Here is a 24,825-nt window from a genome sequence, read left to right as displayed (position 1 = left end):
TTTTGAACTCATAATTTTGGGTAGATTTAATGCGCATAATTTTCTTTGGTTTATTTATTTTACTTTCTTTTACTCAGTTACATACATACAGAAAGTGCTATAACAAATCAAATAACTACCCTGTAATTAATGGTAAGGTACAGTATAAAGTTGTACATATCTATGAGCCTCTACCGTGAAGCTGTGTGTGGGTCCGTGGCAGGGGAGGACCAGGGGCGACTGTTTCAACACTCACATATATCATTTTTGCTCTTTCTAGGTTTCATTAATGCTATGTATATGCTTTTGTTATTGATGTTTATATGCCTACAATTTTAAGTTTTCATGTTACAGTGTATGGTTAAAGGTACATTTAGGGGTGAAGCTAGTGATCTGAACAGTCTTCACAGCCTGTTACAGAGGGTTTACTGTACATTTTAGGCCTGCCTCCCCAAATTCCCCCCAAAAAGTATCTGGCAACCCCCGGGTCCCAAGCATGTCAGATATATTGCCCCATACCTGTATAGTAATTGTATATACATTATGTGTACTGTGTGTGTTCACTGAGTACCTATGAGAGGGTCACTTACGAATAGCCTCCATGAACGGAACCCGGGGAGAGTCTGTACAGTTAACTATCTTAATGTCAGTTGTTGTGTTGGGAAAATGTTGATGTAGAGGTAGAGTTGTTGTGTCAATAATTTATGAGTTTTTACAACTATAACTTCATGAAACATTCTGCCAAAGTGGAGAAAACCATCCAGTTCAGTGATTATTGTTCCTCTGAGGAGAAAACCTCAGGGAGCTGTCAGTCCAAAGTAACTTAAGATGTAAGGCGGAGTAAGCTTAGGTACCACTACTGAAGAGGAAGCCACTGCTTGCTTGAGAAACTGAAGAAAATTTTTTTCCTGGATATTTATGACTAATTTAGGTCAAATACTGTGATATGATAAGAACTTCAGGAAGAGCTTTTGAACTAGAATGAATATTCTCTCGGCAACCAGTTTGTGAAATGGCCGTCTGGGCTGAATACACGAGGCCTCAGTATCCAGATCTGTTCACTATACAGTATGGGTCTGTCTCTATACTGTACAGTACTACATTTGATGCTTTTATCACTAACTACACAATAGATTTGTTATGCTGTCCCACTATACAGTAGTGTCTGGTGGTCACTTGTCTCTTCTCCTTGACCATAAAATGGGATCTCATATTTTAATCCTTGAATTCTTTGCTATGGCTATATCTTATTGTGAAGAACCTATACAGTACAGTACAGTATTGGGTGATAATTGAGACAAAGGGAACCTCTTAACCCCTGAATACAGGTACTGTAACACTCCCTGGCAGTAGCCAAGTAAAATATTAAAAGGGGTTACCTCATAGTGAAGGGGGTTAAAAAAATAATATGACTTATAACCAGAAGTTATCTCCAGGGACAACTTGAGTTAAGGTTATAAGAGCAATAGAGTTTTGGAAAAATAATTGTACGGCCTACTTACTTACTTACTTACTTCTATAAATCATGTTTAGAACTTAAGCCTTATAAAAGTTTACAAGAAGCTTATAATTTACTATTTATACCAACAGGTCCTTGGTTCTGGAGGGTCACTGCTTATGGACCACTCGTGTTCGAGAAATGCCTTCCCAGGAACTACCGTCCAGATCCTGTCAGACCACTGTGATGAGGTCTGGATAGCTCGTTTTAGTCCTGACGGAAGTAAATTAGCCACCGGGTCAAAGGACTCAACAGTCATACTTTGGGATGTTGAACCTGTGAGTATATTGTGTGAGAGGTGCGGTGTAGTGATATATCTCTCTGTCTCTTTCTCTCTCTCTATCTCTGTCTCTCTCTCTCTGTCTCTATCTGTCTGTCTCTCTCTCTCTCTGTCTGTCTCTCTCTCTCTCTCTCTCTCTGTCTGTCTCTCTCTCTCTCTCTGTCTGTCTCTCTCTCTCTGTCTGTCTCTCTGTCTCTCTCTCTGTGTCTCTCTCTCTCTCTCTCTCTCTCTCTCTCTCTCTCATTTAGGTACTGTAGGTTTAAACCAATAGTGGTCAGTGTTGTATTAAAACACTATACAGTACTAAGCCATATCAAGGCCACCTAGGCTGCTTGGAATTTATTTACAATATACTAATGTAAATAATTGTACAGTAGCTCAAAAGGTAAATTATTCTCTATATACTGTATAAACATTACATATTTTGTGTTCTGAGACACATACACACAACAATGAAAGTTGTAGTATATAAGCATTGATAGATAATGTATCACTACTGTCACCAGTGATTAAATATAAAAGTGCTTCTTCACACTACTTGTACTTCCCAAAAAGTCAAGAATTTACTTTATTATCTGAATTAGTTAACTTTTCATATTAATTGATGTAAATACAGCACAGTAGTTAACTTTCAAAATATTGGTTAACTTAATAGGTGAGATGCCCAAATCAACTTAACCAGTTAATTGAGCCATCCCTGGTTATGATACACTGCACTGAATCATTTCATTTCCCACACAGGAGACCCTGACAGTCACAAGACGCTTCACCTTAGACGGTCATTCGTACGGTGTTGTTTACCTTGCCTGGAGTCCAGATAGCTCTAAACTTATAGTGTGTTTACAAGAAGAAGCTGCTGAACTAGTGGTAAGCTCCCAAGTGAAGGTTACTGGGGTGATGGTGTGGTCATCCATAAGGCCAAGGTTGTTCTCCACCATGACACATGCCCTCCTGGTGGTCTGGTCACTTTGCCATCTTGGTTAATTGTCAGTGAATGTGTTTTATAATTGTTTAAAAAAATTACTACTACGTATTATATATATAATCATGGAGTGGGGTTTAAAGGGTACGAGAAAATCTATTACGTACCAGTAATAACTCTACATGAAACGTTAAAGAATAGATGGAAATTAGACCAAATTAATGTTTAAACAACTATATGAGAGGGAAACCATTAGCTTTTGACACAATCATGTTACCTTGTATTTTTTGACATTCTGTGCAGTATTGATGTGTGCCTCACTTAATAGTACTGTGCTTCCAGTTCTTGCCTCAGGACTTTTTGAATTCCAAGGTCACCTGTAAATGATGTGTTCAGCAGTTTGCTGTAATTTGTAGAACGGTATTTTTGTGTGTTGTACAATGATTTTACTATAATACTTATACTGTATGTGGTCTTCAGACTACATGACAGTGAACAGTTTTCTCCCATCTGTACGACTTCTTTTGTACCTAAAACATATTTTTTCTGTTTATATCAGCCATCTTTTACATACCTCCACACTTTGTACTTATGAAGCTTTCTGCTACCTAAGATTGTTGGGGACATTTATTGTTGTTATCTCTGAGGTTTCAGTATAACATCGAGCAACTGTGTACATTACACAAGAGTTAGAGGTTGCAGTCCTCACTCTCTTTTGTACAATTTGAAACACTTTGTCTGCCTCGTCCTTGGAGTACAGTATTGAAAGTACCACCTCCTCCCACTTTCTAACTGGCTCTTGGTACTGTATTAGCAATGGCATCAAGCTAAAAATGGAGGATTGATTCTGAAATCCTGTTTTCTAGCAAAGTCTGTAGGCAGGTGGCTGAGAACACCCCTGCCCTTCTCCCTAGGGTGTTTGGGTAGTCAGTGGGAAATTAGATACCGGTGTAAATAGCAGATTGATTCTGTAATGAAGATGGTGGCCGCATTAGGTGTGCTGTCTTGGCTGACTTTATATATCTATCTCCTGTTTGTAAAGGGCAACCTTTGCAGCCAGTCTCCCTTTTCAGGGTGATATCTGTGATGGGGAGGGATGGGCAATTGTAAGATCAACCCCAGCTGCCAGCTGGGGGTTAGTCTACCCTCCTAGACCCTCCAAAACAGCCTGCAGGAAGATGTTGTGATTGATGTCCCCTTCATAAGTTCCATGCACTGCCTCATGCTAACAGGTGGTAAAGTTCTGCTGGAAAATTGGATTTCAGAATCAATTCTTCATTTCTTTTATCATATTTTCCACATGGTCTAGCATGCTTCTGAGCTCTTTTATTTGTTTTTGTTGTTTGCTAATGAGAGCCATCATGTGTAAGCTCTGCTAAGCCTTTCTTGTTTGTTATCAAAAATAAATGTTGCAGGTGAGTGGTGCTCATAAACCAAGTGAGTTATGTTATGCAGTACAGTTCTCATGCTGATTGGCTTGTGTAGGAAGGAGGCTTTATGGTTGGTGTTTCTGACTTAAGTTTCTCATAGTGAGTGTTTCTATGAGGAGACTTTAACATAGGTTGAATATTTGCTTGTTGAAATATCATGTTCATATTCTGTAAAAATTAAGTGTTTTAGCTCCAATAAAATGCCTAAAACAATGCCACAAAGGAAAGGGTCATCTGGGAAGACTACAAGAGCTAGGCCACTGATTATTAACTATGCACACTACCTGACAACCTTGAACTATGATAAGGCAATACAGTATTCAAGTTGTAGACTGTGCATGTGTCGTACAACCAACCATTACAACAGTGTTTACTCCCTATTTTGTATTAATTTATCATGTTAATGCAAATCATGGCTGTTGGGCGTGTGTATGTGTGATGATTACTATATTAACATGTTAGGAGTTATGTATTATATTTTTACTGCCTCTGTAGAATTTAACGTTCATTTAGTGGAAAACCTCCCATTGGCTACTCCTCGCTGCACCAGTTTGTCTGATTATTGCTTCTTTGCAAAGGTTTTCTGTGGCATATCACGAAAGCAACTAAACTTATCTAATTGATAATTTATGAAACACATTTATTGATTCAGTGTGAAGAAGACCAAATTCAAGTCTCTAGGTTAAAGTCCCAGGTTGGTTATAGGTCAAAATGTTGTCAAAAGTGTAGCTTCTGTATTAGCAGATATTTTTGTAACTTAACATGACTGTGTCCATAATAGGTTTACTGTACACGAGTCACCCGGCGCTGACTCTCGTACAACATGGGAGTTGAGGATCGATCAGTTATGTTGGTTGTTTTGACCTCAATGATGGTCAGTTCTTACATGGGTGTAATATAACAAATCTGGGAAGCATTTTTTTTTTGTTTAAGAAAATTATCCTCAAGTATCTGAAAATCGTGTGTTAGCTAGACTGGCTGCAGACCAATTGGTTTGGTTAAGGGTGAGATTACTGGTTATGCCGGTTAAATAATTTTGAGATGTAGTTTGTTGATAAGATTATTGCTTAAGAAATGTTGACTTAAACAGATATGTTTTTCATTACATGATGGGCTTGTATTTATTATTTATGCTAATAAAACTTTATGCCTCGATCTTAGATATAAGTTAGAGCCAACACATATTAGAGGTTATATAGAGTTTAAGGGTGCTCCTTCTGTCAGCTTGGGTTAGGTTTACAGTTCCCAAGCCTCAAAGACAAACAGTGCTTGTGCAGTGACTCTTTTTGGTTAGTGGAGAATAAGTGCAGTACTGTATACAACTTGGTCTCGCCCTCCTCCCTGTGCTTGATTCCAACATTGGCATGACACCTGTGATCCTGGATTGGCTTAGTATGGTTCAAAACTGCTCAACACTCTTTTGCTCTGAGTGCTTCAGGCAGCATGCTTCAAATCTGATTCATTGGAAGGTTGTAACGTGTCAACCATCTGTTAACACATTTGATTTGGAGGTAAAAAGCAACTACTGTACCAACCTGAGTGATAAGACTTCCCTGGCCACATTTCTTATTCTTTCCTTGTAATGAAAAGGTATATATTTTGCAAGTGTCGGTCCTTTCCTTTTTATTGTACCGATATAAAAGAGTATTTTTCGTGTTATAGGTTTGGGATACGGAACGTGGAGAGCAGATCTGCAAGGTGTCTAATTCTCCAGATGATTCCCTCACTTGTGCTGCTTGGCATAAGGTGCTGCATCCGTTGGTTTTCTTAAAAGTCAAGAATTTAGCTTAATACTGTACAAGTAACTCGGTTGAACATCATAATAATTTAGATTTTAAGTGTGTTAATAAGGGAAACAGTTTTATATGAAGACATAAATGCAGTAATATTTTTTATGTGACTGTGTAAGATAGTGACTGACATTTGGCTTCACTTATTCTTCTCACAGGATTCACGGAAGTTTGTGTGTGGTGGCATGCGAGGACAGTTTTATCAGTGTGATCTAGAAGGCCACATTCTTGATTCCTGGGAAGGGGTCAGAGTACAGTGTCTGGCTATACAAAATGATGGAAAAACAGTTCTTGCTTCAGATACACATCATCGCATCAGAGGATACCATTTTGATGAGGTGCAGGACCATAATATGTAAGTACAGTACAGGAAGTAGTAACTTTAGATAAAGATATACCCCCTGTACACCTGTTTTATAATCTTACCAGTTTCAGCTTAGACTCTGGTTCCCTGCTTAAGGTTATGTATGCATTCCTGAAAAGTGTGACCATAAATGAAATAACATTAAACAAAAAAAATTTCCCAATGGAAATAATGTGTTGGGGTGGGGGAGAGTTAAGTTCTTTGGGGAAAAAGTTCACCAAATATAACAATGTGAAAACCTGATGAAAGTCGAACAAATAATTTAATACTCACGGATGAGGGTGGTGAAGGTTGGTTGAGGAGGCGGAGTGAGTAGAGTAAGTGTGCTGGAGGTAGAGTGTGGACCTGGGTAGCTCAGTGTCCAGATCGCCACATGCTTTATTAAAGTTGCATCTCATACTTAAGTAATTAATCAAGAATGGAATGTACCTATAATTTATATGGTAGGTACTACTGACAATTGTCTTTTAGTGCCTCCTTAAGTTATAACTATTTTTGTCCATTGAAATTTCATATAAATTCTCAATTCTTTACAGCATTCAAGAGGACCACAGCATAATGTCCTTCACCCTTGATAATACTGGCAACTATGCTCTACTTAATGTGGCGAATCAGGGTGTTCATTTGTGGGACCTACGCAATAGAACGTTAGTTCGAAAGTTTAGAGGCCTGACTCAGGGTCACTTCACGATACATTCGTGTTTTGGTGGAGATAATCAGGACTTCGTGGCATCTGGAAGTGAAGGTTAGTCTCTGAATGATCTATTTCACAAGTTTGGATTCAAATATAGAAGGAATATTTTATCAATCAGTACATTACAGTGGGCTGTTGTGAGGGTACAACATATTTACTGTACTGGAAGCTTGGTTTACTACACATCATTATGCATTTTCTAAATTTACTCAAATTGAAATCTAAGAATTGTCTTGATTGTACAGTATGTAATCTGAGATAGTGTTTTATCCATCACAACTTTTGTTTTAGACAATAAGGTTTACATCTGGCATCACCGGAGAGAATTGCCGGTGGTTACCCTCGTCGGACACACTCGGACGGTCAACTGCGTGACGTGGAACCCTCGCTACCCTGCCATGGTGGCGTCTGTGTCGGACGACGCTACCGTTCGGATATGGGGACCTGCACCACAGTACCGGGGAACAGCGTCAACTCAAAATGGCACAAACGCCGGCTCCAATGGTAAAGTGGAAACAAGTTGTAAAGAGGTTTATCCTTTTAAAAGTTATCTGACAAAATCATAATACAACTGTAAGATGAATTCTCTATAAGATCAGCCTGTGTTTACTCTTAGAGCTAAAGAGAGTTCCTTTGGGTGTTGTGACTATGAGGTGCTCAGGCTACCATAAAAATAAAGTGTTTCTACTCCAGGGATGGGTAAATAACATCCAGTTTGGTCTCTTTGGTGGGAGGGATACCACATACCTTATGCATGGATTGTGTAATTTTAATGCAGTGAACAAGTCTTTGGATTCCAAGGACCCCTGACACCTGTAACTGAGACTAAATTCCAGAACGTAATCCCCCCAAAACAGTGCGTCCTTCCCAACACAGCCTCGTGTACTGAAAGGTGAGAGTCGTTACCACTCCGCTAACTCAAACGTACAGTACTTCACGATCCACAAGAGCCCTCGTAAACTTGTACAAAACATATGAATAAACCAGCCACAACATCTTTATCAGAAAAAAAAAATCCATCTATTGTGGAATCTTGGGAAGTCTCATGTCATGGCCTACAGAGGTTCTTGGTGGATGCTGCTGAGAGTCCATCTCCACCACTGAGTCACTTACCTGCTATGTCCCCAGGCCACTAGGATGGGATCTCTGTACTTCCTCATCCAATTAATAATCCCCTGAAGGATATTCCCCCTCCTTGGAAGTACAGTACAGGCAGACCTCTTACGACAAACAAGATATGTTCCTTGGGAGTACACTTTAGGTAGAGGTCTGTTCCTAGTGCTACACGATGGCTTCCTTTGGTATTAGTAATGGTTCTACAGATGTTATTATGGCTTTTTATAGATAAAGATGGTTTTGTAACATAAATATAATCAACACTGTAAATTTTGTTGGAGTATTGTTTTAGTGGTAGAGGGAGCTAAGCCAAGTGACTGACCCACATCTTCAACTCTCCATATTAATGACTTTTCTGGTCAGTTTGGCTGCTTTATCAACACTCTCTCTTGTAGGCTGTTTTCCACACACGAAGGAACTAAACTTTTCACTTAACACACACACAAGAGATTATGAAAAAGAACAAAATTCAAAGCCTTAACCGACATGAGTTTTGGCAGGCTGTACACATTGATTAGACGAGTGCTGATTGGCTGAGAGGATGTAAACAAAGATGACTGCAAATAGGTTCGTTGGTTTTTTTATGCTTGATGGGAATTTTTTTTTGGGGGGGGGGGGTGCATTACTATTACAATCATTAAATTAGTACTGTATTTGTTCATGTCTGTTAAGTGAAAATACTTTAGATGAGGCTCCATCATAAGAGGTCTGCCTGTACAGTATATTGACAACTCCACAACATGTCTCTTGTTGCAGTAGTACCCTGAGCAGCCTTCAGAGTTGAATCATTGCTGACCATGTCACCATCAACCATACCAAGACCATGGCTGTGTTGGTTTAACCTTGCCTTTTCTTAGTATATTTTGCTTCCTTCTTTCTCACTGGGCCCCAACACCCTCCAGGTTGTGAAGTCTACCACACTTGTTGGCATCATAATAGAAGTTAAGAAGGATACATCAGTATGGTCGTACAATCTTCCACTTATTGTCACCACAACCTTTGCTGTTTTAAACCCTTTGGACTCTGTGTATAAGAATGTAAGAACATTTACATAGCCTTCATACTTCCCAAATGCCTTCCCTGTCAAGTCTTCCTTAATTTCTACATGAGGATTCCTAGAGATGGTGCAGAAAAGAGCACGGATGACTATTCTCTATCCTCCTCACACCACCTGAGTACACTGGGTCTCTAACCATCATCATCAACTTCATCTGTCACTTTAGGATAAAGGTGCTACATCACTCTTGCCTTCACAACTCTTGAATTATTACACATTTATCAAAGAAAATCAAGGTAAATAACAGTTGTATAAGAACAAATGAATTAATATCACCAGACAGTAGTGAAACAGGCAATTGCAGCAGCTGGCAGATCTGCAGCCATGAACAATATTTTTTTATTTCCTCTTGAATAACTAAACAAGTTCAACATTCATATTTATGCAGGGAGACACAATACAGTATGTAGTGAATAAATAGAATATAAACTCTCACCACAGATGGCAGAGAAATTTATTGTGACTTTTTCTTTACTTTATCTCTTAGAAAAAGACTGAATAAGTAAAGGTACTACAGGTATTCCCCCGCCCCAGTTGTTTTATTCTTGAGGTCAGAAATAAGTTATTTTCCAAGAATATTACCACAGTATCTTGGTTTTAGTTGGTGTTCTCGTACCTGCGGGGTTAACCTTCACCGTGGAAGACTCACTGTGAGTCTCGGAGATTTATTTTTTGTGTGTGCTGTATACGTACATAATATTTCATTCTGGCGTCATCTGGGAACTGTACAGTACACTCCCTTCAGCATATTTTCCCTTACTTTATTTAATATTTTATGTCTATTATAGGTCTATTATTTCCAAAATTCAGAAAATTCTTGAATCTGATTCTTTCTGGTCCCGACCTTGATGATTAATTGATATAGTGCTTCTGTGGGTGTGTGTGTGTGTGTGTAATGTTTGTGGGAATAATGGTAAGATTGTTATTGTCATGGTGATTCTGCTTTTTTTACTCTATAAGAATACATCATCCTGTAATAAAGATAATCTCTTATAATCTTTGCCCAGATCTTATATTCAAGAGGCTTTGACATTGATTGTGGAATTGAGCAATTTGGCATTTTGTGTACAGTATACTGTATTGCACAGAAATACATGATGCATGGATACCAAGTTGTTCACTATTACTGTAGCGTAAATGATTAACAAAGAATGTCTTCAAAGATTTTCATTGTACTGTAAATTATTATACAGTACTGTACTTCTCTCTTTTGTAACAGTATGAATCAAGGCTCGGTGTTAATCAAAGTTTAGTACAGTAATGAAAACATCTTGGTGCTGCATTACTTATTTAATATGTAAAATGCTTGAGACAAATGGATGTATTGCTCTAATTAGTGTTATAATTTCTTGCAGATGTCCAGAGCAGGGGATGAATAGGTGCTGATGGAACAATGTTGAATCCAGGAGGACAGACAGTATGCCATTAAAAGGTTATAATATTTGATGATAGAAGTTAAAAAAAAAAGATCAGAAATCTCTCATGGATTTATTCTTTATCCTCAGGGAGGGAGTCTGAATCTCCAACATCCCATATGTTCCTGAGCAATGGTGCAGCTGTTTAGTGCAGAGACAATCCTGTGTGCCACAAACTTTTAATCTCGTCGCTTGTGGCGTGTTCTTAGTTGCTGGTGCTGCTAAGTTCAAGTGACGCCATGTGGATATTAGTGCCACAAAGCTAGTGCAAGGAATTGGTGTCTCATCACCATTACCAAAAACATCTTTTGATTCACACAGTGTGAAATGGACATCTTTGTCATATGCACAGTGACAGACAACTAGATGAATCCAAATCTATCTGTGAATCATTCCTTTGTGAGTGGGACCTTTTGCCAGATGGGTGTAATCATCTGTGCAAGTTACATCACCTGAGATTGCTCCTCCTGAACCAAATAGTCCCTCAGTGGAGTTTCTACTTTGCTCCTAAATCTGTCCTTAAGGCAGAGGTCTTCTCAAGAAGAACACTCCTTTCAAGAGGATTTCTCCATTGCTACAACACTCTCTCATTCTTTTTTCCAGTTTCTGTCTTCCACAGGATGGGCAATCAGCAAAAGGAGAGGACTTGTACTCCTAAGGAGGTCTTTGCTCTAAATGAACTCCACTGTGTCAGTGCAAGAAAATATTTCATTTGGCAGAGTTTACCTCCATAAACAGGGAATTAATTTTTGCCTTATGAATTTTTCCATCTCTGAAGTATGGTATTGTTCATAAGAATTCCTGCCTGTATATGTGGATCACTGTAAGAGTATGAATCACAGTAGGCTCCTTAGGTTGCCAGAACTGCTCATCCACTGTTGTTATGTGTGGCTGTTTAAATCCAATCATTTATTCATCTGTTTCAACTTCATCATTCATTGTTTGTCAGCTCCACATGCCACCACTGTACATATAACATCTTTCCTTCTTGGAAAGCATTGTTCGTCCACAGGGTTGATGAGTGTGCCGTGAAACCCATGAAGTGAAGTCACACATTAAGTTGACGGGATTACCATTTTTCCCTGTTATGCATAGTGATTTGTGTCCAGACCTCTGTTCATTAATCCAAAATATGAATTGTATATTATTTTTTGTCATGTTGACAACTTCAGTAATAATGCGCCTTAGAGATATAATACTTAAGCTTATACTCACGAGACACAGGACGAGACAAAACACGGCTACCAAGTGACGGACCCAAACCAGTGTCATTTTCTACTCGTAGGATTTGAAGATATTTCATCAACAAGAAGTGTGTATACTTATTAGTGAATTAGAGTTGTGAGTATTCAAAGGATATTTTGTGTACATTGGTAATATTTACATTTTAAGGATCAATTTGAGCTTGTTATGAAAGTCAGGTTCATGTAACAAATTATACCAGTTTGCCATTATGATACTTTTATAGGAGCTCTGAAGTTGAAGATCTTTTGTGTTTACAGTTGAGAAAAAGATAAAATAATCGTTGCTACAGATGGTTGACTTGCAGTAGGTCTTCAGTGTTAATGCTCACTAATATTAAATAATTACAGGCTGGTTTGATTTTCTTACTAAATCAATATTAAGAATTAAGTGCATATTGGTTCCCAGGTTTGTGTGTTTTGGTGTTATTTTAAAGTACTGTACTGTCAAGTGTTCCCAGTGTAGGAGCAGAGTTTATTGACATGGAGCCAGTCAGGGATGTGATAATTCACCATGGATCTGCTCTGTATATCTTTTATGTGTGACAGAGGCTGATAGCGACATAGAAAATAAATTGTGGTATAAATCAGTGGAATTTTTAATGCTTGTTGATGATCCAGTTGTGACGCACGAGTGATCCGAAGAATTACGACTGCTTATGGCAATATTGATCGACTCGCATATAAAGTTATCAGATTGGAATAAATGTCACCCTCTTTGTTTTAGAAATTGTGTTATGATTTGATGGTGGTGGTGATGATGATAATGATGATGGTGATTATTTTAAAGGTACAGTAATGCCTTATTAGTATTATATGTCGTCATCCCTCCTTAATTTGAGAAAGTTAAGCGGCAGTGAGCGTCAAAATAATGAATTATTCAGTTATTCATTGTGAGAAAGTAGCTGCTGTGGGAAATGCTTCAGCGGTTTATCACATGTGCATTTACTTAACTTATTTATAACTTGCAATATAACCTAACTTGAGTGAGGTTAGGTTACAAATTATTTTTAATTTGGGCAGATTCACATCATACAAACCTTACTATGAAAGTGTATTCCAGACAAAGTACATTTGTTGTTGCCATAATAATCATTTTATAAACAAATTTAATTTTACTGTTCACTTAATATTTTGTCTCACTTATACATTTCAACAGCTCAAAATGTGTGGAGGTGTCTGATGTTAGGAGTTAAAGAATGATGCACTAGATTTAATTTTGCTGTACAGTATATGGAGGTACATTACTTAAGGTAACAGGGAAAGGCATATTTAATTGATATATATGAGTTCGGGGCAGTGACTCATCCAGATTTGTGTTCATATTACAGGATTTCCATAGACAGTGTGGGCAAGCAAGGAGTTGTTTTTCTGTCATAATTGCATGAATATTGTTTTCATAAATGCTACCCTTTTATTTATTTATTTTTTTATTATAGGTCCATGGTATTATGTTAAAATACTGTAAACCTGAATATTTTTTTTAATGAAATATACTGATTATTATTTATAGGAAAAACTCTTTAAGATGATAGCATTATAAAAATGTTTGTGACCAGATATAAGAAGATGAAGAACTATAACTGATTACTGTACTGGTAGGTAAAAGAAGCCACGGTTTCTATTTTGTATTGTTGAGTAAAATAATGGGACAAGATTGAAGTGGTAATGAGGGAATGGCTGTAAGATCTGGGAGCTGCGTATACTGTTGTTTGTTGATGCTTTGTTAGTGGTGGATTATAACCAGTGTGAGGAGAAGCTTGTACTGATCACAAGACAGTGTATGAAGGACATGAGTTATTGTCTTGTCAATAAACAAGTGTCAAATAGGATCTCTTATAACTTACCAATCATGTACAGTAGATGTTGTTAGATAGTTTCTGGATTATTGTTCTTAGGTCTTGGTGCCTAAACTGGTTGCCTTCAGTTTTGACAGGAGTAAAAGATAAGATGTAAGATAAAATGCAATGTGATTTAGAATTAGGAAGTGTGTAAAATAATTAAAGGAAACAGATTGTGTAGATATGATTGTCATGCTCCATTCAAGGGTAAAATTGCCATTTTATGATGTGGGAAAAATATCATTGTGCAATTTAGTTCAGCAGAACATTGAATTTTAAAATGAAAAAATAAATTTTGTATTAAGGTGAGGATTAAGGTCATTAGAGAAGTGTGAAGTAAAGAGGCACAGCAGAGAAGATGACAAGTAAATAATTATGGAATAGAGTTAGAAGAGGTGATAACTATGTAGTGTGAACTCTGCATGTGTACAGTCTCCCCAAAAAGTATCGTTAGCCAAGAGGTCGATGTGATTAGAGGCTTTCCGAGCTATGTTACTTGACCTGTTTCTCAACGGTTGAACATGAACGAGTATACTGTATACGTTTTTGAACGATGCATACATTAATATAGCTTAATGGATTTCTTGTTATACTGAAGTATCTAGTATGTCATACAAGGACGACTCCCTCCATCTCTAGTTGGTGCTGATAAGGCCAGCAGGCATACCAATTTATGATGATGCACTGGGGATCATATCAAAGCATTTCGTCTATCGTTTCAAATTGTAGCGACGGAAAATGTAACGATACTCTTCTGGGGACTGTACTTCTGCTGTATGCTGAAAATTTCTGTTGATGGTGGGTTATTTTGCCTGAAGTCAGTGTTCAGCTGTTATAATTCTTAGTACAAAAGGTGTTTTACTGATTTGAGTTCTTTATGACAAATGTAGTTGAAATGAGTATGAAGAGGACATGAGAAGTGAAGTTGGACTGAGAGAAGACTAATAGACCTGATAACAAAGGTAATTATTAATATTTTTTATGTAATTTTGAAGACAGATTTTTATTAGTGTCTAGGTGGCAGAAATGTGGGTACTGTATTATGTATGAGAAACTTAAATTGGAGTTCTTCAGGTGAACTTTATATGTAAAAAAGTTTGCAAGTAAACAAGATTTTAAATTCAAACCAAACTTAAGATTAATAATTATGCAAATCACTGTTGTGTCTATTGCCTGATATGTGGCTGACAGCCTTATTTCATTTTCTCTCTGAACAAAGAAACATGTTTTTGTTGGGAATTTTGGATGGTCTGTGTAGAGCCATTCCACACACCTTTAGCCAGTGATTGTTTGTCTAGAACCCTCCACCAAGATGCACAGATTTTCACTTGTTGTCCATCTCTTGTTCATTCTTTTAATTTTATGTCTATTTCTCCTCAGTCTGTCTTAAGTAGTCTATCTTGCTCTCCTCAATTATTTAAAGCATGTTTTCATGACAACACAATATTTCATCTGCTTCTGTATTGGCTACTCCCACTCTCTCGTCTTCATTGTTTACCATTTGACTGTTGACTTGTGATTTAGAAGCACATAATATGAAAGGTTGCACTACACATTTTGACAAAGTTTTCCTCTCATGATAATCTTTCATTTTCTCTTGCATTAACTTCTTTTAACATCTGATATTAAACGTGTCATGTTAAATGTGATTGTTTCCTCAATCTGATCTACACTCAACAACCCTTTCTCAAACACTGTCATCTCATTTTTATTTTATATAAATTTCTTTATATGTTCATCTTTCTACTGTACTCATTTTAGTAGAATTTTAAACTATCATCTGTATATGTTAAGCATCTTAATTTATTCTGTTCTCTCAGTACATAAAGATTCTGTACTTACATATGAGTTTTAGGATCATTTGTGACTTTACCCTGTTAGTATGTGTACAGATATGGGACCATTTATCCCATGCTTGAGACCTGGGGGCTGCTCAATAGGTTTTTTCCGGAGTTTAAAGCACCAGGCTTAAAATGTGCAGTAAACCCTCTGTAACTGGCTGTTCAGATTACAAGATTCACCCCTAAAAGTAATTGTAACTTTACACTGTAACATTAAAACTTAAAATTGTAGGCATATAAACAGTAATAACAAAAGGATATAAATACTGTAATAATGAAAACATAAAAAAGAGCAAAAATAATACAAGTTAGTGTACAAACTGTCATAGTCGTCCCTGATACTCACCTTATCAACGCAACAGTGACCTTAGCAACAGTGCTCCACCGCGGACCCACCGACCTCTCCACGGATGTAAGCCTGATAATAATTATTTATTTTAGTTCTTTTTGCACTTTCTGTATGTTGGATTGCGTCCATCCTTGTGTGTGCATGAGTGCGTGTGTGTGTGCAAATAACTGAGTAAAGAAAATTACATAATGTTTATGTACCCAAAATTAAGAGTTAAAAAATAGCCATAACCTAACATATAGGTCACAGGTGGGGAATAGTTGGAAATATCTTCGCTCGGCCTGGGAATAACTTTTAACGCTGATTTTAAGTTTTTGGGGCGTTAACGATACCTGGAAGGCAGATAAACGGTCTCGTACCTGTATTTCCGTGTATAAACTAACAGGGTTAAATCACAAGGGAAAACAAATTATTGTTTGTCTTGCTGCAGCTTTAAACCAGTCACACCATCCCTCCTCCTCTTAGTGATGTCTTAGATCATTGTATTAACAACTATCACTTCCTATAGCACTATCTCTTCTGTGTCATCAACTACTGGAAAAACATAATTTGTACATGGCACACCCACATCACACCACATTACACCACACATCACCACATCATGTCACATTACACCACACACACACACATACTGTACTGTATATAAAACAGTAAGCTTAATAGTGTTGAAAAATAGGAGAAAAAATCAGATACAAATATGAAAACTTAATTTACCACAAGATTTCTGTTTGTATGAAAACTATTATACATACTTGAGTAACTTGTGAAAGGTGGGATAGTAATAAACTCATTATTGTATTTTATCTTACATTTTTTTAAAGAATAAAGAAGTATAATTTCTTCTTTAATAGAGTGCAAATGTTTTATGGTTGACAGATAACAAGTTGATGATGTTGGATCCATTTCTATACACTACAGTACATGTATCCAGTTTTTATTTTATATTTACAACAGTTTTTTGTACGTCATTCTGAACAAAAATGTCAACTTGATAAGGTGGTAAACTGTCATGGCTGAGACTAGTAGTACAGCAGCTACTGGTCTCTTCCTCCTCTTGAACATAATATTCTGACAATGTTAGTGCAGTACTGTACAGTTTAACAAGAAGTAGATTCCATAGTCAAATTTTGGTCTCTTAGATAGGTTACATCTGCAGGTCACTTTATGATCTGGTTACTAATTGGTCAGACATAACCCAGGACTGTAACGTCTGGGTCATTTAGCACTGTAGTCATCGATGGTACTCACTCCTCCCTTGATCATCAGTCATTGGAGCCTCGTTTGGCTAGGTACTTATGAACGAGGGTTGGCTTTTCTATGTAGAAGTTTGTCGTCAATAACTGTCATTGTCATATTAAGAGATATACTTATAAGAGTTTTATTGACAATCTCAGTATATATGGGAATAGATGATTTTCACTTTGTTTTATCATTTTATTTCTGAATACTGTATGTAACAACATTGAACCTCTGATGAAATACAGTAATGGAATGTATGGAAAATATAGAGATTATTTGTCAGTATAATTTGTCTTTTCTTTTTTACTTGGAATTTTAATACCGTATTTAATAAATGGAAAGAATTGTATTAAAAATGTATCATTTACATTAGGATGTAGTTTTTTTAGGTAATTTTATGTGTTTGAACGAGTGCAGTATTTCTTTTTATATACTTCTCTGCATGTACAGTTTCTGTATACAGTAGTATTTATTCCTGTGTGTAAAATGACAAAAAAAAATTGTTGAAGAAAGTGTGTGGTGTGTTGTGCATGTTGAGCTATGTACATGAATATGCTTCTATTAGTGATGTAAGTAACATTTAAGGTCGAGTTTTGCCAGATGGCTTAACAAGTTGTGGTGGATTCCATTTCCATCGACGTTTTTATAATAGAGATGATTACAGAGACGTTACAAGTGAGTTTCTTGTTGACAGGTCACGACGGAAGTGATTATTTTACCTCTCGTGTACTACTGGTATGGGTGCATTACTGGTCACAAGGCTGTACTGTACACAAGGTGGCCTGATTTATTGAATAACTTATATGATGGAATCTCCTTTTCTTCCTCAACTTTAATTGCAGAACTAAATTATAACCTTTCTAGCTCTCTTAATTAATAATTTACTTCAGCCTTATCAAATGGATATAAATTTAACATGAGACAGGAAGATGTTTATTTAATTGACCATTTGCTAGTCCTTCTCTCTTTGCTTTAAAAGGGTTGCCATTATAATGATTTTTTTTTACTTTTTATATTAATCCAACTTCATTTTCCCATTCATGAAAAAGTGAATAGACTGAAGGAAAATTAATTGAACAGAATTTAATAGATTTTTGAGTAACATCTACACATTTGCTTTACATTGAAAGGTACAGTAATGTTCTTTTTCATTATTTGGATTTTGATTGACTAAAGAGTTTTGTATTTTCTCCACAGTATTTGCGATGCTTTAGGGAGGCCACATATGTTTGATTACTTCCAGCTTCCCTACAACCTGCATGATGAGCTTGTGGTCACAACAAGTCAAGTGCCTCTTTTCACTCCATTTTCACGAGACCTCGGGACTTACACCACAACTTTACTTTAATCAATGAATTCTCATCATTTTCTTGTGTTACTCCCTCTTTTCATTTTCTTGTGTGTCATATTGTTTGCCAACCCTGGTAATAGGTCAAAGAAACAAGAATGAGCTAGATACTGTACAGTGTTTGGATATGGTGAGACAGTTGCCTCTTTACCAAAGTGAATGTGATTACTTATATTGTATTTTCCCTTATTGCACTGTTAGCCAATTTGATTCAGAACTTTTTACCGGTAATTATAGTTTTTGTGTAAAATTAGTATAGCATAATATGTTTTAAGCACTTGAGCAAAATTTTTGTGAAATTAGTGTTAGTTTTAAGCATTTAAAGGTTTCATATAGACTGCTTCTAAGGTACTGTAGAGCCAGAAATATACCGTATCTAAAACCATGAGTAAGTCTGGGGAAGGTTGACAGTGCTGTACTACTACTGTATATGGTACCTAGTAAAGTGTGAAAGGAATTGGCATGTTAAGGGATCTCTTTTTTTAAGGTATATTTTTTTTCTTGGCAATTATTTATGGAATATTTTTATTAGCCTTCTAAGGAAAATCAGAAAAAAAGCAGATTGAAAGGAGAAGCTAAATGTACAGAGTAAACCTATGTGTTTTCAACTCAGATGAATGAAAAACAGAATATCACAAGATTTTTACATTACAGTATTTGAATACATTAAATATCTATCACTTAGCACTAAATTGATGTCCACTACAATGTCATCACTGATTCATCCAAACTCTTTCAGGAACTTACGTACACAGTCTCTGATTCTTTTAGTATAATCCACTGACACTTCACAACTTCCTTTTGATATTTTAATGTTCCAAGTTATGATGTAGCAGAACCTTGATGATCCAGCAGTCTTCATAATCCTAAATCTCTAAAAATGTATATGATTTCCAAAATCTCACAAATTCTAATATATTCCTAGAAACTCAAACTTTGGAACATCTAGTCTGGTGCTGTAGTGCTCCCCTCCCCATAGTCACTGTTCCTGGTAGAGAGACACACGTTCAGCCATTACACCAATATAATAAGTTTGTTTTATATTCCTCATAATGGCTTCTGATCAGAAACAACTGTCCAATGATGAGTGTAGTGATGCTATATAGGCTACAGTACGTAAAAAACATTAGTAAATTTAGGCAATGTTTGGAAGCATTAGGCAGCCATACACTAAAGATCTATAATCTGATAATGACTTGTTTCCTTCCTTGCTGGGTTAATGAGGTTCCACTATATTCTTCACTTAGATTTAAAAGACAATCTCTCAAGGGTATAGACTGTTGAATTTTTAGCTTGATATACGTATAACTGCCATTACTTTAGTGATGTCAGGTCAGTCTTTGCATTGCCTAATCCTGATGAATTAGCCATAACTCACTTACCATACATATACATAATGAAGGCTTGAAAATTCTGCAACAATATTGAATACTTTTTGTAAGTTTGAATGTTACATAATTATTTTTTCAATGCTGTACAGGTATTCCCTGAATTATGAATAGGTGCTGTTCCTGAGAGACCAGTTGTATATAGATTTTTCGTAAATTTAAACACATTTTTCTATAGACTCCCACGTTAAATGCCGAGATACTACGTTCATATGGAAAAAATAACTTCACCCAAATACTGTTAAGTAAAAATGCCACTAAATGCTACACATTATATTTTAATGAAACTTTTGGGTGTAGACAATAATTATGAACCAATAGTAAACACCTACAATTCTACACCTTTATTGTACATAATTAGCCGTATGAAAGCTAAGAATACTGTGCAGAATAAGTTTCCCTTATTTAATATTTCACGTATTACATGAGAGTAAATGAGGAGAAATTAGACAATCGGGCAACTGGCTGTGTGGTGGAGACAAGTCTAGTGAGTTATATGGTAATGGCAGGAGAATGATGACATACTGAAAACTTATTTATAGACTTAACATCGTGAGTGTTGCAGAATACAGTTAATGAAATAAGTAAACATACTGATAGTAAAAAAAAAAACTATTATTTTAGCAGAATTTCATTATTACTTAGGAGAAAGTTATGAAAATAGGAAAAGAAACTGGGGTTTCATTCATACATCAGAACATGGGACAACAAATCTTTTCATAACTTCAAAATTCCATAAACCGAAGCTTGGTGAATTGGGGACAACTATACGAGCGTACGAACATGTACAGTCCTTCTGTAATGTCATGTACCTGTACTGTAAGATTGAAATATCATGCTCAAGTTTTTTCTTTCTTTTTTACAGTTTACAAATGTTGTTCTTTTGTGTTTTACAAAGCCATGTTTATTGATCCTTTGAATAGTTTTTAGTTTGTTGTGAATGGTGAGAAGGTCATCAGAGGCCTCAACTCTCAGGACAATGAGATCAGTTCTTAAACTTAGATTTGACAGATGTGAAAAGTTTTACATTTACTTTTGCTGCTCATGTCAAGGTCTTTGGTGTGACCCAGAAGCAAATGTAACCATCAAGTAACACAGTTAGTCAGCCAATGAGCTCAAGTGAAATTAAGTACAGTAGTACGTTAATTATATCATTACATGCCAACGTTGAACCATAATTTATCATATTTTCCAGCTAATTGCTTATACTCTACAGGTACAGCAAAATGTGAAAAATATACTGGATCATATTTCTGGGGCCTGTTGTGTATTTTGTTTTCATGTACAGAACTGTATGTTTTTATTGAGCAACATGTAGTAAATAACAGATCAAGTTCTCCAGCATGTAACCCAAAGCACCTCCCCCTCACAGTTGGGTGGCGAGATGCCCACTAGTTTGATGTAAGGTCATTTGGGTTGAATTTAACCAGAGCTGTTGTATGAACCAACTCGGTGTGCCCTTGGATCAAACATGGGCCAGTAGAACCTCATGCTGATGCACTAACCTCAACTCAACACTACATAAGGGGTTGGTAGAGATAGTCCCTTGTGTACATGCCTGCCTCTAAGCTGAATAAAATCGGCTTGCATTCACGAAATAAAATATTAAAAATGCCGTCTCCCTAGTGAAGAGGTTAAGTAAAATGAAATATGTCAAAATAATTATACACAAATGTTTAATGTTATCAATTCCACAAAAATAACAAACTGACTGGTAAGACATTTTCTGAGGCCATGATGTTGAAGACACAGTACCGTACACTATACAGTACAGTACTGTTTACATCTCTACTGGGATAGAGAACTGTGAGGTGAGGACTTGTTGTTAGAGTTTGCTGAAGATAACTATACTGTATTATTGTCTTTGGGTGTGACCATATTGATCATGTACATTACCAGTCAAAAGGTATCGAGGTTTTGCCTACTTTCCGTGCCTTCTCCTGCAGTTGACATTTCACATTATTTCTTGCACAATTTTTACTTAAACTCTGCCGTATTTTTTCACTGTTGGTTCTGACTTCATACATTACTATACTTGTACTGTGGTTCTCCTCTCCATCCAATAATAAAGGTCTGAGGTTAAAATAGTAAAGTGGCTGGATGTTTGATTGAGCTTTTTTTTAAATCATCTTGTCATGATTGTTTGTAAGTTCAGTACATAAATTGTCTTTTACCATGAGGGATGTATTTGTCCAGATGATGCAATAACTTGTGATTTGCATACACAGTACAGTACTGCCAGGTGATTGCATTGATAATGCCTCTCAGGTGTTGCTTCTGTAGATCAGTCATAGGTAATTTAGGAATTACAATGTTGGCCAGAGAAAACCTATCAACTGATTAATTTCTTTAAGCCTTAATTCTTTCTTTTTCCATATGGCGGTTGAACATTTACCGGTAATTAAATACAGGTACTTGAAGTAGGTGATATTCAGAGCACAACCACAAGAATTGGACATCGCGGCCCTTACTATATCGACAAGACATTCAGACAGCATAGGATGTTTTAATCTAATGTAGAAAATGATACTGTAGATGTTTTTATCTCCAGTATTTAGGAGAATGGAGAGATGGTCACCTCAGAATTAGCGGTAAACTTACACCAGAAGGCAAGGAAACATCTACCAAGTACAGTACAGTTATTTTCATTATTGTTGTCAGTGCTCATAGTGCAAGCCCCTAGATTCTGGTTCAATGTGTAGGCCATCATCATCATCACTACTTTATGGCCATTTTTCCTTTCTTGCATGAGTTAACCTTGATGACCTGATGGCAGCTCTCAGTGTTGTGCAGCCTCTTGTCAGATTTTTATCTTTAAGTTCATTTCTTTCAACTTGTACCCCATATTGTTCTTGGCCTAACCCTTGTTCTGCTCCCCACCATCTTACAACCCAATTGGTCTCCTCCCCCCAAACCTCACTAATACTGTACTGAACACTACTCTCAATACCTAGCTGCCCTTTTGGCTCTGAATGAGGTTTCATATCTTCAGTTTTGAAACCTTTTATGACTGTTTCTTTTGTGCATATGTTAATGGTTTATAAGAGACGAACAACAGAGACTATGTTTTCAATATAATTTACACAAATTGACTTTAATGGTTATTATTAATTTATGATATGGTTCAGTTTAGGTTCATGGAAGATTTTTGACAAAACTGTTTAGTCATTATATCTGGATTTTTATTGGGAAGTTGATAAGGTTTTCATTTGATATTGAAAATTTTTTAGAATCTTACGTCTTGAAAGACAAGAAAAATCTATATTTTATTTGAATTGTGAGAAGAAACAATATTTGTAATGATATTGACTAAAAGTTTTATATACGTACTGTACAATTTTAAACAAGAATGGTAATATTTCTTGTGAAGGCATTGTTATACTTTACATCAAGTGGTTAAAGCTCTTGGTAATTGTGTACACATGAATGGTAGTGCAGTGCCTCCAGTTGGTGAATCTTCTGTTGATCAGTTATCTCTAGCAGAAGTCTTTCAATCCACTGTGAGTTTCCAATAGTGGACAACTATCAAGAATGAAAATCCACTGGTGAGCCATCTCTTTCCATCATCAAATATTCCACATGGTCCAACATGTATCTGAATGTTTTAATTCATTCTTCTTGCCCACTGATAGGAGCCTTCAGGGGTTAAATCCACTAAGTGAGGTCTTTCTTATTATCCCAAATTAATGTTGAGTATATGTCTGTACATGTGGGTGAGCTACACTTGCTAACATGTTTTGTTATCAAGCACTTACAGTGATAGGCTCTTTGTGCTCAGTGTCCCTTTCAGTTTGTTTCCTCTGCTAACAGTGGTTTTTGTGAACAGGGAACTTAATACAGTACAGTTCAAACATTTGCACATGGAAATATTGTGCACAGTTACAGTACTGCTATATTCACAAACATCCTAGTGTGACCCAGGAAAGAACATATGTTGTGGAGTGTTGAGGTACTGCCAAGAACATGCCTAAAACAGTGCCACAAAAGAAAGGGTCAATTGGGAGTTTACCATACAGTACTAGGTGCAATTATGTCAATCTATGAAAAATGATGCCTGCCCACATAACCTGACAGCCACAACCTATATAATTAGGTAATGTACAAACTGTAGATTGTGCACATATTGTACGACCATCCAGTACAACAATGTTTATCCCCTATCCTGTATCTGCTTGTCTTTTTAATGCAAATCGTGACTATAGAGATTGCATATACAGTACTACATTATCTATGGCTTGTAAGATACTAGATGGAAGGAAGCTCCTCTCATGAGTACAACATTGGTATGAGTTTCATATACTGTACTGTACTGTACCTGTATATTTTCTCATGAAAACTTATTCAATCATTTTATTTTAATATTCTTATCAATATTTTATAGTCATGACTTGTGCAGTTGCTACATTATACAGTACATTGAAAGTCATTAATGCAGTAGTGACTTTTATTTGGAATGTTACACTGTACAGGACAGGTATTACCACTATACACATGAACAAAGAAGCTTACTTTAGTCCTTTAACAGGTTATTAAAATAATGTGAAGGTTTGATCATCATTATATCTACAAGATAATCAGTGTATACGAGGTCTGTCCGGAAAGTATCCAGCCATTTACTATTAAAAAAATATTGCTTACCTAGGACAATGGCGCTTTAGTCCCCTTCAAAGTACTCCCCTTGGGACCTCACACACTTCTCCCAGCGTCCCTTCTACTTTTCAAAACAGTATGCAAAGTCCTCTTTCGGGATCTCCATCAGCTGCCTCATCGCATTTTCCTTAATCTCGTCCAGGCCAAACAATAACGAAGGAGTACTACATCAAAGTTCTTCGCCGGCTGAGGGACTCGGTAAGAAGAAACGACCGCAGCTATGGGCAAGTGGTGACTGGCAGCTTCATCATGACAATGCGCCTGCCCATTCTTCACGTCTCGTGCAGGGTCTTTTGGCAAAACATCGCATCACCCAGGTCTCTCAGCCCCCCATACAGCCCAGATTTGGCTCCCTGCGACTTCTGGCTTTTCTCAAAGCTAAA

The 24,825-nt window shown here is 36.7% G+C and overlaps 1 protein-coding gene across 2 annotated transcripts in view; it reads left to right on the top strand.

The window, feature by feature from the left end:
* Positions 1-13,615, top strand: part of LOC121864504 (WD repeat-containing protein 26-like) — a 28,773-nt gene extending 15,158 nt beyond the window's left edge. Inside the window, exons 6-12 of one of the 2 annotated variants that reach the window (XM_042363549.1) lie at positions 1,570-1,755; positions 2,499-2,624; positions 5,772-5,855; positions 6,058-6,254; positions 6,800-7,008; positions 7,249-7,461; positions 10,636-13,615. In XM_042363549.1, the coding sequence (XP_042219483.1) occupies positions 1,570-1,755; positions 2,499-2,624; positions 5,772-5,855; positions 6,058-6,254; positions 6,800-7,008; positions 7,249-7,461; positions 10,636-10,694 (1,074 nt within the window). In that variant the 3' untranslated portion in view covers positions 10,695-13,615. Of the gene's footprint in view, positions 1-1,569; positions 1,756-2,498; positions 2,625-5,771; positions 5,856-6,057; positions 6,255-6,799; positions 7,009-7,248; positions 7,462-10,485 lie in introns of both variants that reach the window. The other variant, XM_042363548.1, reaches the window with a different exon arrangement.
* The last annotated feature ends 11,210 nt before the right edge of the window (positions 13,616-24,825 follow it).

This window comes from Homarus americanus, unplaced genomic scaffold (genome assembly GCF_018991925.1).
Source record: "Homarus americanus isolate GMGI-L3 unplaced genomic scaffold, GMGI_Hamer_2.0 scaffold25860, whole genome shotgun sequence".
In the NCBI taxonomy this organism is placed as follows: domain Eukaryota; kingdom Metazoa; phylum Arthropoda; class Malacostraca; order Decapoda; family Nephropidae; genus Homarus; species Homarus americanus.
Note: the sequence above shows the minus strand (reverse complement) of the source record. Positions and strands in the feature narration are given on the sequence as shown.